Source organism: Prosopis cineraria, unplaced genomic scaffold (assembly GCF_029017545.1).
Source record: "Prosopis cineraria cultivar Desert tree isolate PC_DT_omini unplaced genomic scaffold, ASM2901754v1 PC6, whole genome shotgun sequence".
Taxonomy (NCBI): Eukaryota; Viridiplantae; Streptophyta; class Magnoliopsida; order Fabales; family Fabaceae; genus Prosopis; species Prosopis cineraria.
Genome location: NW_026555337.1, coordinates 1,620,739 through 1,635,697, shown reverse-complemented (window position 1 = coordinate 1,635,697; position 14,959 = coordinate 1,620,739). Strand labels below are relative to the sequence as shown.

Sequence of the window (14,959 nt, the reverse complement as noted above, 5' to 3'; positions counted from 1 at the left end):
CCGTCCCGATTATTTCGGGTCGGGACAAGACCCGTCCCGATATGATCGGGACGATACCGGGCCAATCGGGACGGGTCCAGATTGAACACCCCTACCCATTACCCAATATCTCTTTAGTTTTATCCTTCAGTCGGGACTCGGGACAATACTTTCACAGAATTTATTTTATTCACGATCCCTAATTTTAATTAAATATACATGTAACATCAATTATAAAAAATAAAGTAAGTTATTAAAAATACATCTGCAAATGCAAAATTTCTCGGCTACATACACACACATAGCTGGTAGCATTATTGGTTTGAAGTGTCAAACCGGCACAAGACAAGCAGTAAACAGGACCGCAAGACCGTGAAGGCAAAAGCTGAAAGACAACCGCTACATTGATTTGACCATTAATTAACACTGAAGGACCACTAACCCGCTTACATTGTTCTTGAGTTCACATTTTCCATTCTTATTCAGAGGATCCCAGATAATCAGGTCACCTGAGTGACCCGTCATCCTCATCCTACCTACTAATGGCAGAAAATCACCTTAAGCTCCCTCGGGGAAGAACACTCGTGCATCAGCGAAGGGTTGTCATGAGCGTAAGTGAAGGTGGCAGGGCACGCGTGCTTGAAGAAATCTGAATATATTGACGGTTTACACATCTGTGGGCTGTTGTAGTGGTTCCTGCAGCATAGTTCGTCCGTCCTGAAAGCCTCGCACCCGCTCTTACACGCCATCACCGGACCATGACCCTGCGGCACACGGTGCTGCAACCCGGGAGGACACGTCGAAAGCAGATCCACGCGACACCCCACCACTGGACACACGCCTTACCCTCGTGTGGGGTCACCGTCATCGGGACGTTGAAGCCGTCCACGAGGCTGACACCGTAAGAGGAGTAGTCGTGTTGCACCGTGGTGTATGCTGAAACTGAGCCAGAGCGCCGGAGGTGCGCCGCCGGCACCATTGCACTGAAGGTGACCTCCGCAGTCGCCGGTGGCGCAGTTGAACTGGTTGCCGGAGTAGCCGCAACCCGTTCGAGCCCATACCCGACCGGACCAGTGTCGGTCTGGTACGGGGATGGAGATATGAGTGAGGAGTGGGGAACGAAACCACCGCCAGCGAGAACGGGGTGGCCGGCGTTGGGCTGGATGGCGGCGGGCCAGACGGTGAACTTACAGTTGTTGACGAGGGTTAAGATGGTGGCGTCGGCGAGACTAGCGGACGAAGAAGGATGCGACGGATAGTATGAGAGAAAGTAGTGAGGAAGACGAAGCCATTTTTTGGGGGGGGGGGTGTGGATGATCGGAGAGGAGGGTTTGGTTGCGTTTTATAGACAAGAAAAGACCGGTTTTTGGCTCTTCGCAGGGCGAGATTCCATATGACGAAATTACCCTTGCTCTTTCAATTTTTACTCTAAATTAAAAATTATATTTAATCTTCTCACTTTCTACAATTTTTTTTAATATTTTAATTGTATAAAATATTTTTTTAATCTTTTAATTTTAATACAGTGACTTTTATTTTAATAAATTTTATATTAAAGTTTTAAACATTAAAAAAATATTCTTAAATATTAATATATTAAATTTAATTTTTTAAAAAATAATAATAATTAACATGAAAATAATTATTTAAAAAATAAAAATATTAAAATTAAAGGATTAAAAATATTTTATAAATAAAAGATTAAATTAATATTTTGTATCAAATTATTGAAAGATTAGTTAATTTTTTATATTTTAATAAAATTTTACTCTTTAATAAAGCAATTATTTATTTTAAAGTTAATTTTATTTTTTATTTATATTTTTATTAATATTTTATTATTAAAATATAAAATTATTATAAATATTTTTTTAAAAAAATAATGATTCTATTTTAAAAAATTAAAACTATTTAATTTTTTAAAAAATATTCTATTTTTAAATAAAAAGATATTCTCATCTCTTAATAAAGCAACAGTACGTGAAGCGAAAGAGGGGTGGATTTACGATTTATGAGAAGGGATTCGTCTTTTAGGAAAGGCGCTTGAGAAAAGTGGTCAGAAACCTGCGGAACAACTGGGAGACTGCAAACAGTGGGCCCTTTTTGAATCATTGCTGTTTGGGCGGCGGGAAATGCAACCCGGGACTCCCTCCAGCATGTCCAGGCTTCCACGCAATTATATTATAGATTATACTCTTTTAAAAATATCTACACACTTAAGTTACAATATTATTTTAATTTTTTTTTATTTAAAAAATAATATTAAAAAATATAATTGATAGAATTTTATTTTTCTTAATTATTTTATATTTTAAGATCATGAATTTTTACAAAATTATTTTTAATTTGAGAGAGAGTAAATTTTTTAAATGTTTTAGGATTACAAAACTTTTATTATACTTTTTTTGTTCAAAAATATAAAATCGAATCTCACTTTATAAAGTAGTTACCTACTTTTTAATTAACCTTATTTTTTTTTTTATCCTATTAAATACTACAATAAATATAAAGTCATCATTAATAGGGGTACTTTTGAAAAAAAATAATAATTACATCTTAAAAGATTAAAAATGCCTTACATTTTTTAACGCAGGAGTATAAGACATGATAAATGTAACAAATAATAGTAAATTATTTATTAATAGAAACACTTTTGATAAAAAAAATAATAATTACATATTAAAAAATTAAAAAATATTTTATATTTTTTAATATTTATTTTTTAAAAAATATTTTATATTTTTAATAAAAAAAGTATATATTTAGAATTAAATAGAGGAATGGAAAACTAATAAGACGTTGAGATTTAAATATTTGAATTTAAAATGCTATATGCACTGCGATAATTAGGCATATTGAAATGCGAACTAAAAAAGTTGGTGGTCACTCTTGACGTGGCGCCATCAGTGATCGGTGACTGTTGATAAATTAATAACTATTACTTATTATATATCAAAGTTCGTGCATTGGCATCCTTTTAAGACACTCGCAAGGTATATTTATTCATGTTGATTTAATATATACTAGTACAAAAGATCACCCTAGACGTTCTTGTGGAAAGAAAATAATATATAATTGTACTATATTATATCATTTATGTACTCCTTTCATTAAAAATATAAAATATTTTTAATTAAATTTTATTCTTAATAAAATAATTACTTATTTTTAAATTAATTATATTTTTTTATATTTATTTTATTAAATATCTTATAATAAATATGAAATTATTATTAATAAAGATACTTAAAAAAAAAGATAAAAATTATATATCAAAAAATTAAAAATATCTTATATTTTTATTATATAATTCTTTAAAAAATATTTTAATAAAAGAAATATATATTAGTTGAAGGTGTGGAGAAAACGTGTGGCAAGTGGATAAGAAGCTCGGTTCACGAGGTATTAGGCGGCCTATCACTTTTCCTTTCCCCTGCTGCACAACCCAGAAACCGCAGAAGTTCCGTCCTCCAACCGATTCGCAGAAAATGTGACTGTTTTCTTTATAAAATTTTGCAAAATATTTACCACCCATTTTTAAAAATGCTCTTGCCTCTTTTATTATTAATAAAATATTTTATCCACCTTCTCAAGTCTCAACCCAAGAAGTGATCACCAAACCTCCTCTCCCTTTGTTAAACCAAACACTGTCTCAGAATCCATTCATGCAAATATTCTTGCGGCGATATTAAGATTTGTAAGCTAAAGCCCACTAAATTACAGATAAGCCCGGACGGCAATTGTTTTTGGGCCTGCATTCATGGTTTTTTAATTTAACCCGGTCCAGCCCATTAAAACCCAAGTACTCCCTGAGCCATCAATCATCATGCATCATTCCCTGAAAGAGAAACAAAAGAGAAGTCAAAACAAGTCATAATTTTTCTCCCACCTCTCCTCCTGCTGAACTTCGAAAGCCATGATTGGTTTATGGGGGATAAAGTCTAGATTATGAAGCAAATCAGGTAATTAAGCTGATCATGATGGTCCTTTTTTCATGGGGCCTTGCAATTTCTTCGTTCTCTTCTCTGCCGCGGAACATTTTGGGGACTCGTGTTTATACTATTCAGTTTCGGTGATTGTCTTGATTCAATTCTAACTTGAGGCAATCATGATAACACTTGACTTTACAACTAAAGATCTTCCTCATGTCTCTCGTAAAAGTCCATCTTGTCTACTACACTATAGCAATAGCACTCTTGTCAGCTCATTTTAAATTAATTTAAAAAACCGTACAAACAGCAAAACTAGTGTGTTGCGCCTTCGACTCCAAGACAATTTTACTTCACGCCACACTGCGATGAACAAGGATGGTATGCTTGCACTCCAACCCCAAATGTCTAGCTATTTAGAGACATCTCTGGTGAAATATTCTGACGGAGAGACCATTACAATACTCTTATACACGCTTCTCAAGTTTAAAAATGAGTAGAATATGATCAAAGATTTTCCCCCTTGAGTAATTACTCTCGAATTTGTGGCATGCATGGCGCTAATCACTGGATTAAAGTGTGCTTAAAACTTGATTTGGAAAATTAATTTAAAGAATAAGGAATTGGGAGGGTGTGAGGACAGCAAGGCCAAGCACTCAAGAAAAATAATGGCAAGGTACTTGGGAAACTCTCTCTCTCTCTCTCTGTTTTTTTTTTTTTTTTTTGCTTATCATGGAAGCAATGATAACTGAGAAATGATAGCGGGTAAGAAGTCAATCCACAATGGGGATACATCCAGATTCTCGATCTTATCAATGATCAAATCAGAATGCAAACATTTGGCATAGGATTCCCGGGCATCTTTTAACAAACATTCTCCATCAAAATTCAAGTTTGGTTATCATTATATTCCAAGTGACGAAGCACATAAAAACTGCTCCATTTCTCATTCTTAACAACATAACTCTGCTACTCTCCACTACAATCAATGCGAAAAATGAGGAGACAAATCTTCTTTCGTCTTCTCCTACTGAGCCTCCTACTCGCAGCTTCCCCAATCAATCATCTCACTGCTAGTGTTCAGGCCATTCCGCCAGGTGTTTGACTCTTTCTTGTGTCTATAGCCGCTAATTATTTTTTCCTTATGCAGAGAAACACTGACGCCTTTGCTAGCATTGTTTCTGTTACTAACTTTCTCATTTCTTTATTCCTTCCCACCAGCTCATGTCAAGCTCCGAACCTTACGACCCAGCTCGATGCCACATTCTGGGCATGACATGCCTTCATGGGTTAGTACCAAGACAGGGTTTTCCCATCTTCATGACGTGTTTTTTTATTTCGTCCAAGTTTCCAAGATATATAAAAATATAATTATGTGGAAAGTTTTCTTTGTCAAGAGGTTGACACGTTAATATCATTAGATAGATTTCACGATTTTCTCCTCAAGCAAATATCTCTCAATATTTTGATAGCGAAAAGAGTTTGTCACTGAAGAGGTTTGCTTCTCAACCATTCGATTATTTTTCAAATTTTTTGTAGTTATATCAAAAGTTCTAAGAAATGATGTTCTAGAATGATACTCTTGCGTTGGAATATGCTAGCCGAGATCGATCTCTTCTATATTTTCCCCCATATTCTCAGTATGCATATGAAGCTCTCAAAGAATCACACATTTATGTCAACAATAATAAAACTTTATATCACTAAATGAGATCTACTGCATGAATTACATGACATCATTGCTTTATCATCACCCATTTATGCCACTTATTAAAGTATTTATGTGACATAAATCTGATGCATGTCATTGATTGGAAATCACAGGATGAAGATAAAAGGACTCAAAAAAGCCCATCAGGGCCGAACCCCGTAGGGAATCACCGACCACCATCTAAAACATAAAGTGACGGTGGGATGGATGGACACAGCTATTCGGCATCAGTCATGGTTTCTTAGGAGTCATGACCTCTTGGGAGATCCCGGTTTCCAGGAACATTGTAGTTGTACAAAATGGGGTTTAATAATTGAATATTTGTACCTTATAAGTTGTTATATTAGCCATCATTAAGTTCTCATTGCATTTAGTAGTCTAATTAAATATCATTCCTATTTCTTTTTCTACTTCCTATCAGCTCGCCAAGTGTTTTCGCATTGATTCGACTTCTTAAACATTCTCACCTTACTCGGGCCATCCTTTTCTTTAACTAAGTCACAACATCATGCAATCAGCCCGACATTCTGTCCCCGAGACATTATCCCCCAATGTGCGCAGCCATTACTTCTTTTGCATCAGAAGTTGTCCGCGTTTCTTATACACTGTAGGTTCATAAAATTGTTATGTATCTCTGTTACTAGCAGAGAATTCATCATTGAAAAACAGGTAATTTGCCCACGAAGGCAAATTTCTTCATTTACTACGTATAATATTACTTTTCGAGAATGGATATTTGCAGGATTAAATTACATATTCAATTTGAATAAGCCAATCCAAAAATGGCGCAAGAGGCTAAGATACAATCTATTGTGATATGCCAGTCTCCTTGCAAACTACAAACAACCGCATGGAGTCTCTTTATACAGCCCGCTTCCGCTTTGAGCGCTTGCTTCTTCTTTCTCTCAAATTTGGAACCTCCTTGTTTACCGTAGAAGCATATGCTTCTTCTGCAACTTCGTCGCCCTATAAAAAGTTGACTTAGTGTTCTAGACTTCTTGATAAAAAGAATGCAGATGAAAACTCCAAACTTCAGTCTACGAGCGGAAACGGTCAAAGCATTAATACGAAGCTAAAATTTAGACCGCAAAAAATAAGGCCCCACGTCCCAAGATGATAATGAAACACGAATTGTCATGCAGCTAATGACTCAGTTGAGAAAAAAAATTTAGACCTTGACTCTTTTGTCAGTAGCACAGCAAGGCTATGTGACAGACAGTGACATATACCCCTTCAATCTGAGTGACGGGAAATATATTTGAGCCCTTGGAGAGCCAGCCACATTTTCTATCTAATCCTGTAGATTGTTTTTCAACAAAACGAATCTCTAGTTCGATTAAATTCACCAATTTATCTTCATCTTAACATAACTTACAGTATCCTGGCAACAAGGTCTTAAAAGTGAGGTGCAATAAATGTGCAGTGTTGGATGGAGCTGATATCTTAAACGTAGGCAGATATTATTAACTAATTAATAATATAAAAAGGAAGTTGGAATCACTTGTTCAAATAATGACAACTGTGATTCAATGGAGGGTTTTCTTTTTGTCTACTGATGCAAATGTAAGATTTCTCATTTTCTTCGTTCTCTAACTAAAAACAAAAAACTGAACTCATGATATATCGGGAGCTCGGATGACAGCCAAATGACATAGTATTCCAACACACACTATCCAAGATGAATACTGTACCTTGTTATCACTCTCTTCATCTGAACCACCATCAGAATCAGAAACAGAAGACAGAGGTTGAGCCTCTTTTTGAGGCAGTACCTTGTTTAACTGCTTTTTCTCCTTCTCCTTTAACTGTTTAAACCTATAGATCACCGGTTCTATATAAGAAAACTTCAGAAGAAACTGAAAAGGCAAGTCTCCTTTATGTACCATACCACACTGACCTCTCACCAGTTCTTTCTGGCTGAGAAACTGATCGCTTAGCACGTCCTGCAGTAATAATTCCACTTGCATTTTCATTAACAACAGGCTTTGCACCTCCTAATTTGCGCAGCCATACTTGTTGTGCTGTGCTTAAAACATTGTTTGTAAACCTAGTACGACAAAATAAGATAATTTGGGTTGGGGTGCTGTTTATTCTTTCTTTTGGATGAAGAAACAGAGGGGAGCATTAAACTATAATCTATCAAGATAGATGATATTATGATAACATGACATTGTTTGCTTGAGAAACATGTTATCCTTTGTCCAAGACAAGAACCGAAATTATCATGCACATTTCTTAATGCATTGAACAGGCATGTTAAGGAATAAAATAAAAAGTGTTTGAAAGCAGGTAGAAATGGAGAAAATGGTACAAGAGATCCATAGTTAAAAGACTGCTACCCAGAAAGGGCAAGAAAATGCAGGTATTTGAGGCCATAAAATCAACATAAAATGGTTAATACTGAAAACATAATTCTGAATCACTAACCAGTAAATTGATAGCCCTGAAGGAACAGACAGCGCGAAGTAACCAATCATGAGTGGAAGAAACTTGAAAACGAGAAGTGTATTTTTCTGAGCCGGATCATCAGTCTGTTAAAATAAGTCATTGAGGACTCAGGACTCTCATGTAAGAGGGTCTGAACAGAAGGAAAAGCCATAGCTTACCTGGGGGGGTTTCATGATTTCCATAGAAACATATTGAGAAACAACAAGGAGGATGGGTAAAACAAGATATGCTGCAGTGTCTTGCCAGCCCAACGGTGGATGACCATCCTGCATGCCAGTTTGTTTGTCAAGACAATATAAAATCAGCACAAGCTATAGAAAGAAAATAGGGCACTTATTCCCACTCAATAGATGACTGGAACAAGTGAACAAATGAAATACAGACCTGCGATCAATCTCATAAAAGCCACTGTTCATATAGAACAGGTAAGGGTATGTGGCAACAAACAATTTAAGCAAGCCAGTTCATTTTTTCAATATAGGTCACTGCGGGATGTTAAAGGGGGACAAAACTGAATAAACACTAAAATCCAAACCCCACCCCCCCAAAAAAAAAGCAAGAAAGAAAAGTAATGAAAACTTCCCTCTATTGAAAAGAAAAAAAGATGCAGAAAAAGAGTCAATTAGTTAAAAAGAAAAAAGGAAGGAAGGAAGGAAGGAAGGAAGTACTAAAATAAAAAAAATGACATTTCACTCAAAAGTGGTCAAATTTTTACCACACATTGTACCTCACTTTACAACCCTCTGCCACAGAATTTTATTAGCTTCTACAAATCACTAAGCAACTAGTTAAAGTCTTAATCATCACAGCAAGCAAAATTACTGGCTATAACATAATATTTAATCAGAATTGTTTTCATGTCCAAGAAGAGGGAAAAGATGAATAGAAGTATAAAACTTCCCAAGGGAATGGCTTGATAAAATAACTACATTAAATGTTCGGTAAACCTTAAGGAGAGTGGCTGCACAAAGATAAATTGGCAAGGCAAAATAGATAATATTCAGCAGAAGCCGCAGAAGAGACCAATTATAAGCAAAACTCTTTGTAAACTACCAATAAAAATGCCTATCACCAAACATGCAGGATGCCATATCCAATTCAAAGTTATGTGATTTTACATGCCACATTAAAATAAATAAATTTTGATGTAATGGAGAGTAAATGGTCTAATGTGAGAAAGCACAACTTTTTTTCCAACTTGAACAAAAATCATAACGAGAGCTATGCAAGCAAAAAGTACAAAAGATAAATCACTGTTTCACCAATGAAGGGGAAAGGTATTCCTCTTACCACAAATGGGAAAAGCCAAGAAATTCCAGATCCACTTTGTCTAGCGGCAATGGTAGTAGGACCACCCAAAGAGGGGATCCAGAAAAAGCCTTCTGTCAAAAGACCCTTCAAGTAGAAGGTTTTCCAGAATCAGAAACAATCAGATCTTATAACTGATGAAAATTTATCTATAAAAATCTCCACTTAATTTATAAAGGTTTTACTTCATTGGCCACATTTGATAAAGCTTGGTAGAGACCTATCCACACAGGAATGGTAGCCAAAGTCGGTAAACAACCTATACATACAAACAAGCACAAGATAACTAAGGAAGTACATATAAAGAACATATAACTGCAGAAAATACACCAGTCCTAAGTGAAATACAGAAGTAATGTTAGAGAAAGACCCCCAGGAGGGCAGTATGGGAGAAGAAAAAAAAGAGGGGGTTGGTATAACAATTACTACTTGCAGACCATCTTATATGTTCTTAACAAATATCTGCCACCAATCTGATTCCATGAGTGACCAACCTCATATGACACATTTTTTATTGAAACAAGTAGCAAGAAGAAGAATAAGAAGAGAACAGAAGCTGGAAGAAGAGCAAGAAAAAAGCAGGGGCGAGATACAACGTACCAGCCAATGGATTGACACCTGCTTGCTTGTATAACCTTGATGTCTCAAGTTGTATTCTTTCCTTAAAATACAACCCAATGACTTGTTTAGAGAGAACCATGCTACAGTTTCATGCTATAATAAATAAAATAATATTTACTACAGTTTAAAATGGATGACTTATACAGACCACACAACCACCAACATAACTCACCTGATTGCCAGCGTATCTTTCTTGGATGGCCTTAATTTTTGGCTGAAGATTTTGCATAGCAAGTGTTGATTCAACCTAAACATTTTACTACAGTCAGCACTTAAACATAATTTTGTCAAGCAAACCATATAATTGCCATGTAATTTCAGTTCTACAGCATTTGTGCTTCATTCAATAATGGTTTGGATAAGAAGTATCTCAGGCTTTTTTTTGGGATGGGGGGGGGAAATCCAGTTACTTTTGCGAGGGAAAATATAGTATCTAACGATTTGGAGTGAATAAAAAATTTGCACCTTAAAACCAGCTCTTTGAAGCTGCTGAATTTGCACTAACCTGTTGCTTTGTCAAGGGAAGTGTAGCAACTTTAACAATAAAAGTGAGCAATATTATAGCAAATCCATATGCGTAAGGCACATGCACAGCACTCAGGCCATCTTTTAACACCTGGAGAAAAAAGCAACGTTTATGATTTCACACTTAAGACACAATTATACTGGGAAAAAATACATTTCATTTCATTGGCTTGCATATAACGTGCATGCTATAATTACATTGACCAAGTTTTTGGTGTACATCATGTGTCAAATCGGCCAAATTATGATTTCTCTGACTGGTAGCAACTCAATAATTTCCAAGTTTTCGTAATTTCTTTTTTGATTATTCATAAGTATCCTCAAATAAGAGGCAATTATATTCGAAACACGGTCAGTACTAAATCTTAAGCACCTCTCACAGTGAGGATTCGAACGTCAGTTCACCTCATTATGAGGGACAAACCCTTCTTCTAAACCCAACCCCTCTTAATAAGTTTTCATAATTTAAATACAAGTAAACCCATCACAAATTTTAACGCTTCGCTTCTTTCAAAATCGATGACCTCCCGGCATAATTTTATAATAGACTCGCTTTCAGTCAGACGTTGTTTGCATAACCTGGATAACAAATTTCATTATTTTTTACCACTCAACATTTAATGCAGTCACGTATCTGGGTCAATTAGTGGTCTGGTTAGAACGAAAATCCAATAGTTAGCCCAATATATAAATATACTTATAATTCCTATTTCCTAAAAGTTACGCACCTTCATCTGGAATGTATGTTGCTGCATACTTTGAGTATAGCATAATCTAAAACGATTACCTTGAGAACAAACTCCATGGCTTCAGAAATAAAACTGAACCACCCTGCATTCTTCTGCACGGCAACATCTGTGGTGGTCGACGCCGCTGCACCAGCACCTGAATCGGCGGAAACCGCAGCGTCAGCGATCGTATAAAGAAGCGCTTCAGCTCTAGTAACAATTTGACTGAAGTGAAAGGAATCGTTGAGGGAGTGGATCGGGGGGATTTCGTGGAAGTTGAATTTAACTCTGGTGCTGACCAGCCTACGATGAGGGAGATGGAAGGGTTGTAGACCAGGGCGAGGTATAGAAGGAAGAGGCGTGCCAAGGAACGAAGGAGAGGAAATTAATGTCTTCGCCATGGAAGAGAAGCTTCAGGAGGGTGAGACAGACACAGTTCGGCTTCTCATTGACAGAAGGAGGTGGGAGGAAGAGAGATGAGGAAGCTCTGGCAGGGGAAGACCATGTAAGTAGATATTTCACCATTTATCCGTATATCTTGCGAGCCAAATGAATGCTGATGGCAGCCTTTCTCAGCCAATCCTCTCGCGACGGGTCATGTAATCAGGGGGGTGTTATCGTCGTTGCACGAAAATTGTAATTGTAAATAGATGTTCCTTTAAACTCAAATTATAAGATATTTATGTGCTCATTTAAATTTTAATTAAGTATAGTAAATTAGCAGATGCTCTAGAGACTATTAGATAGAGGTGTCAATTAAGATTAGCTCGACCTTAAAAAGCTGGCCCTTCAAGGGTCAGGACTTAAACAGACTGACTCTTTTAAGTCCGATTATATCTCAAGGCTCTATTTTTAACAACTTGGCTGTAGCTCTAATTTTTTTTAATTTTTCAATTCAAAATTTTTAAAAATATTTAAAATTTTAACAAAATTATTACACATCACATTAAGTCTAAGAAAATAAAATAAAATCAATTCACATAACAGAAATTTCAAGTCTAACAAAAAAATAACATTCCAAAATTAACTTCAACATTAAATACACGTTGGTAGCATTATCAATTAAATTTTGATAATTTTTATCATTATCAACATCAATATAATTTGATCCTTCTCTTTGTGGATCCTCATCTATGGCAAACATGGTAAACTTTTCATATCTTCGTTCTTCATTCTCATTATTTGCAATAAATAATAACCAAAATCATAATTTTAAGGTATTTAAAAAATGCAAAAACTTCAAAGTAAGAAAATAATAATGTGTGTCTACTGTCTGGATTAGAGAGTGAGTGCTGAGCTTGAGTGATGTGGTGTCTTTTTTTATTTATTTTTTATGTTATTTTTTTTAAAAAAATTATGGCTTAAAAGGGCTTACCCTGACCTTTTTATTTTCAGGCTTAAAAGAATCAGTCCTTTTAAACTTAATTTATCTTTTTAAAGATCAAAGTAGTGGCCCGACCCTCAATTTTTTCAAGCTTAAAAGGGCTGACTTTACGAGCTCGATTCTAATTAACGACTCTATTATTAGATATTTAACATACATAGTAAGTATAGAAAGATGCAAATGACCTACCCAACCACTTATTTGTAGGATCCATATGGACCAACTAATGTTTAGGCCTTCTTTAGGCCTATTGTGGTCAAATTATGAAAAATTACCTAAATTAATTTTTTGAGTAGATGCTGGTGAAACAAAATGCAAAAACCTCCATTTGGCATAACCACGAACAAGAGCCCCCTCCATTAAAACCCAAGGCTAAATCAAAGATGATAAAAATAGAGCATTTCTTTCTCTTGAAAACCTACTAAATTGGACCAACGTTTAGTGAACAAGAGGGGAGAAGGAAATAATTTTCAGTTCAAAAATTGTAGATGAAAGAAACCACCAAAAATCCTCAAAACATTTGAACCATGAAATCCACTCACCTCAACCGGTAAGAGGATCTTGCTAACGGCTTAGATGAGCCTTAGTGGCGAGTGGGTCGAGGTGCAAGGGCTCTAAAATTGATTCCCATTCCTTGGGGTTTCAACGAGTGGAGCAAATAGCAATCCATTAGGCATACGTGAGTATTTCTCGCTTCATCCCAGCCACTGCACACTATTTCTCATTAAGAGAAATGCTCTAGCCTCTCGAATAATCGGTAACGGGCCCTTCTTCAACCAATGCATCTCCTTATGAATCACTAAGATTGCCTCTGTATCAGAGACATTGCTTTCATCCCACTTGCCTTGCGTGATATAAAACTCTGATCTCACAATCTTTGTTTCTGCTCTCAACAATCTAGCGCTTACCCGCTTCATTTCCTCTTTAATCATCATTGGTCCTTCGAAGATTCAAATTCTTCCATCCCCACCGAGTCCAAAACAAAAAATAAGAAACACGTCAATCTTAAAGTTTCCTAACTACATTGATTGAATAAAAGACACAAGAAAAGTTTATCGCAAAAAAAAAAACACAACAAAATTTTTTATGGCAAGTTGTGGGCTCAACATTTTTGATTGATGATCTCAAAGACCTAGAAACTCCAAAAGATAGTTCTCTACTCTTTGACTCCACAGTAAGGATTGAGAGAACGTAATACTAAGTAGTGAGAGTAGATGGGTGAGTATTTGTCTAGGGATGCCAGAGGCGTGTGTTTTATATTTAGATACCACTGAGACCAGCAAAGACAAAGATAAATATACATACATACATACATACATACATATATATATATATATATTTGAATACAATGATAATAAATTGATAATGTTGATTCAGAGGTATAAGCTTATTGAAATTAAAATATTCACAATGGTACACTCTTTTTTCCAAGTTTATTTTTTATTAAAATATTCTTCGCAACTCTTTTTTTTTAAGGAAAAAGAAGGCACTGAGATTGTGTTCATCATTATTCTAGGAGAAGATTTCTTCATTAATCCGAAGTATTATTCTATGTTTTATATTTTTCTAAATATATTTATGCGTGTGTATGAACTTGAAGATAAAAATAAAATGGAATAGAAAAATCATAAATCATATAAAGTTGAACCATCATAATATGAATCATCAAATAAGTCAATCTTTAAGAGTGAATGCCAAAGATCAAAGTCATCGAGGGTAATGCTAAAGCCAATTACTTATTTTTTTAGGACAAAAAAAAAGGGTTTTTGTTTTTCTTTACATTCTTAAAAAAAACAAATGGGAAAAAACCAAGAGGAAATGACAATTGTGGACCTTGTAAAGATATTTATGATGATTAAAAACTTTAAAATATTGAAACATCGGCATAATCTTTATTTTCAATTAAATATACTTCTAATTATTGAAATAATTATTAGAAAATCACACCTAAATTTAAGTAAATTTGTTATGAATTTGAGAAAGCTCACTTATGATATATAAAAATTAATTGTGAATAAATAGACAGATTCATGAATATATACATCATTATTTATAAATTTAAAAACATCTACTTGTGGATTTTTGAAAAATTACATGTAAATTTATTGAAAGCTAGTTGTGACTAGATATTAAAAACACAATAGGGTTCCTAAATCATTGATTTACAGCTAGGAATATTCACATCCATTCATAATTGACATTCCATATATTTATGTATGACATTCATTAAATTTACAATTGATAATCACCAATCACAAGTGATATATAAATTTATAAGACCATTTATTAATTCATTTATGAATTTTCATCAATTTATCAGTGATAT

The 14,959-nt window shown here is 35.0% G+C and overlaps 3 protein-coding genes across 6 annotated transcripts; 1 reads left to right on the top strand and 2 right to left on the bottom strand.

Annotated features, from left to right (window-relative positions):
• Positions 1-210: 210 nt before the first annotated feature.
• On the bottom strand, positions 211-1,271 carry LOC129313236 (osmotin-like protein). Its single transcript, XM_054956205.1, is given in 5 exon segments — positions 211-823; positions 826-901; positions 903-1,090; positions 1,093-1,213; positions 1,215-1,271. Coding segments are annotated over 5 exon segments (747 nt in total). The 3' UTR covers positions 211-518.
• Positions 1,272-4,848: 3,577 nt separating this feature from the next.
• LOC129313237 (CLAVATA3/ESR (CLE)-related protein 46) lies at positions 4,849-6,034 on the top strand. The gene is made up of 3 exons (XM_054956206.1): positions 4,849-5,005; positions 5,130-5,197; positions 5,733-6,034. The coding sequence occupies exons 1-3, from the start codon at positions 4,897-4,899 to the stop codon at positions 5,808-5,810; spliced, it is 255 nt and encodes an 84-aa protein (XP_054812181.1). The 5' UTR covers positions 4,849-4,896; the 3' UTR covers positions 5,811-6,034.
• A 243-nt stretch (positions 6,035-6,277) lies between these two features.
• Positions 6,278-11,761, bottom strand: LOC129313235 (inner membrane protein PPF-1, chloroplastic). 4 transcript variants are annotated; one of them, XM_054956201.1, is made up of 11 exons: positions 11,309-11,760; positions 10,502-10,612; positions 10,169-10,243; positions 9,976-10,036; positions 9,561-9,634; positions 9,358-9,462; positions 8,226-8,333; positions 8,047-8,150; positions 7,517-7,666; positions 7,311-7,434; positions 6,278-6,585 (listed from the first exon to the last, which is right to left on the bottom strand). In XM_054956201.1, exons 1-11 carry the CDS (start codon positions 11,648-11,650, stop codon positions 6,481-6,483), a joined length of 1,359 nt encoding a protein of 452 aa, XP_054812176.1. In that variant the 5' UTR covers positions 11,651-11,760; the 3' UTR covers positions 6,278-6,480. The 4 variants fall into 4 exon arrangements, with proteins under 4 accessions (XP_054812176.1, XP_054812178.1, XP_054812177.1 ...); XM_054956202.1 differs by lacking the exon at positions 6,278-6,585 and adding an exon at positions 6,642-7,212 and having other exon boundaries at positions 11,309-11,761; XM_054956204.1 differs by lacking the exon at positions 6,278-6,585 and having other exon boundaries at positions 7,341-7,434; positions 7,517-7,562; positions 11,309-11,761.
• Positions 11,762-14,959: the final 3,198 nt, after the last annotated feature.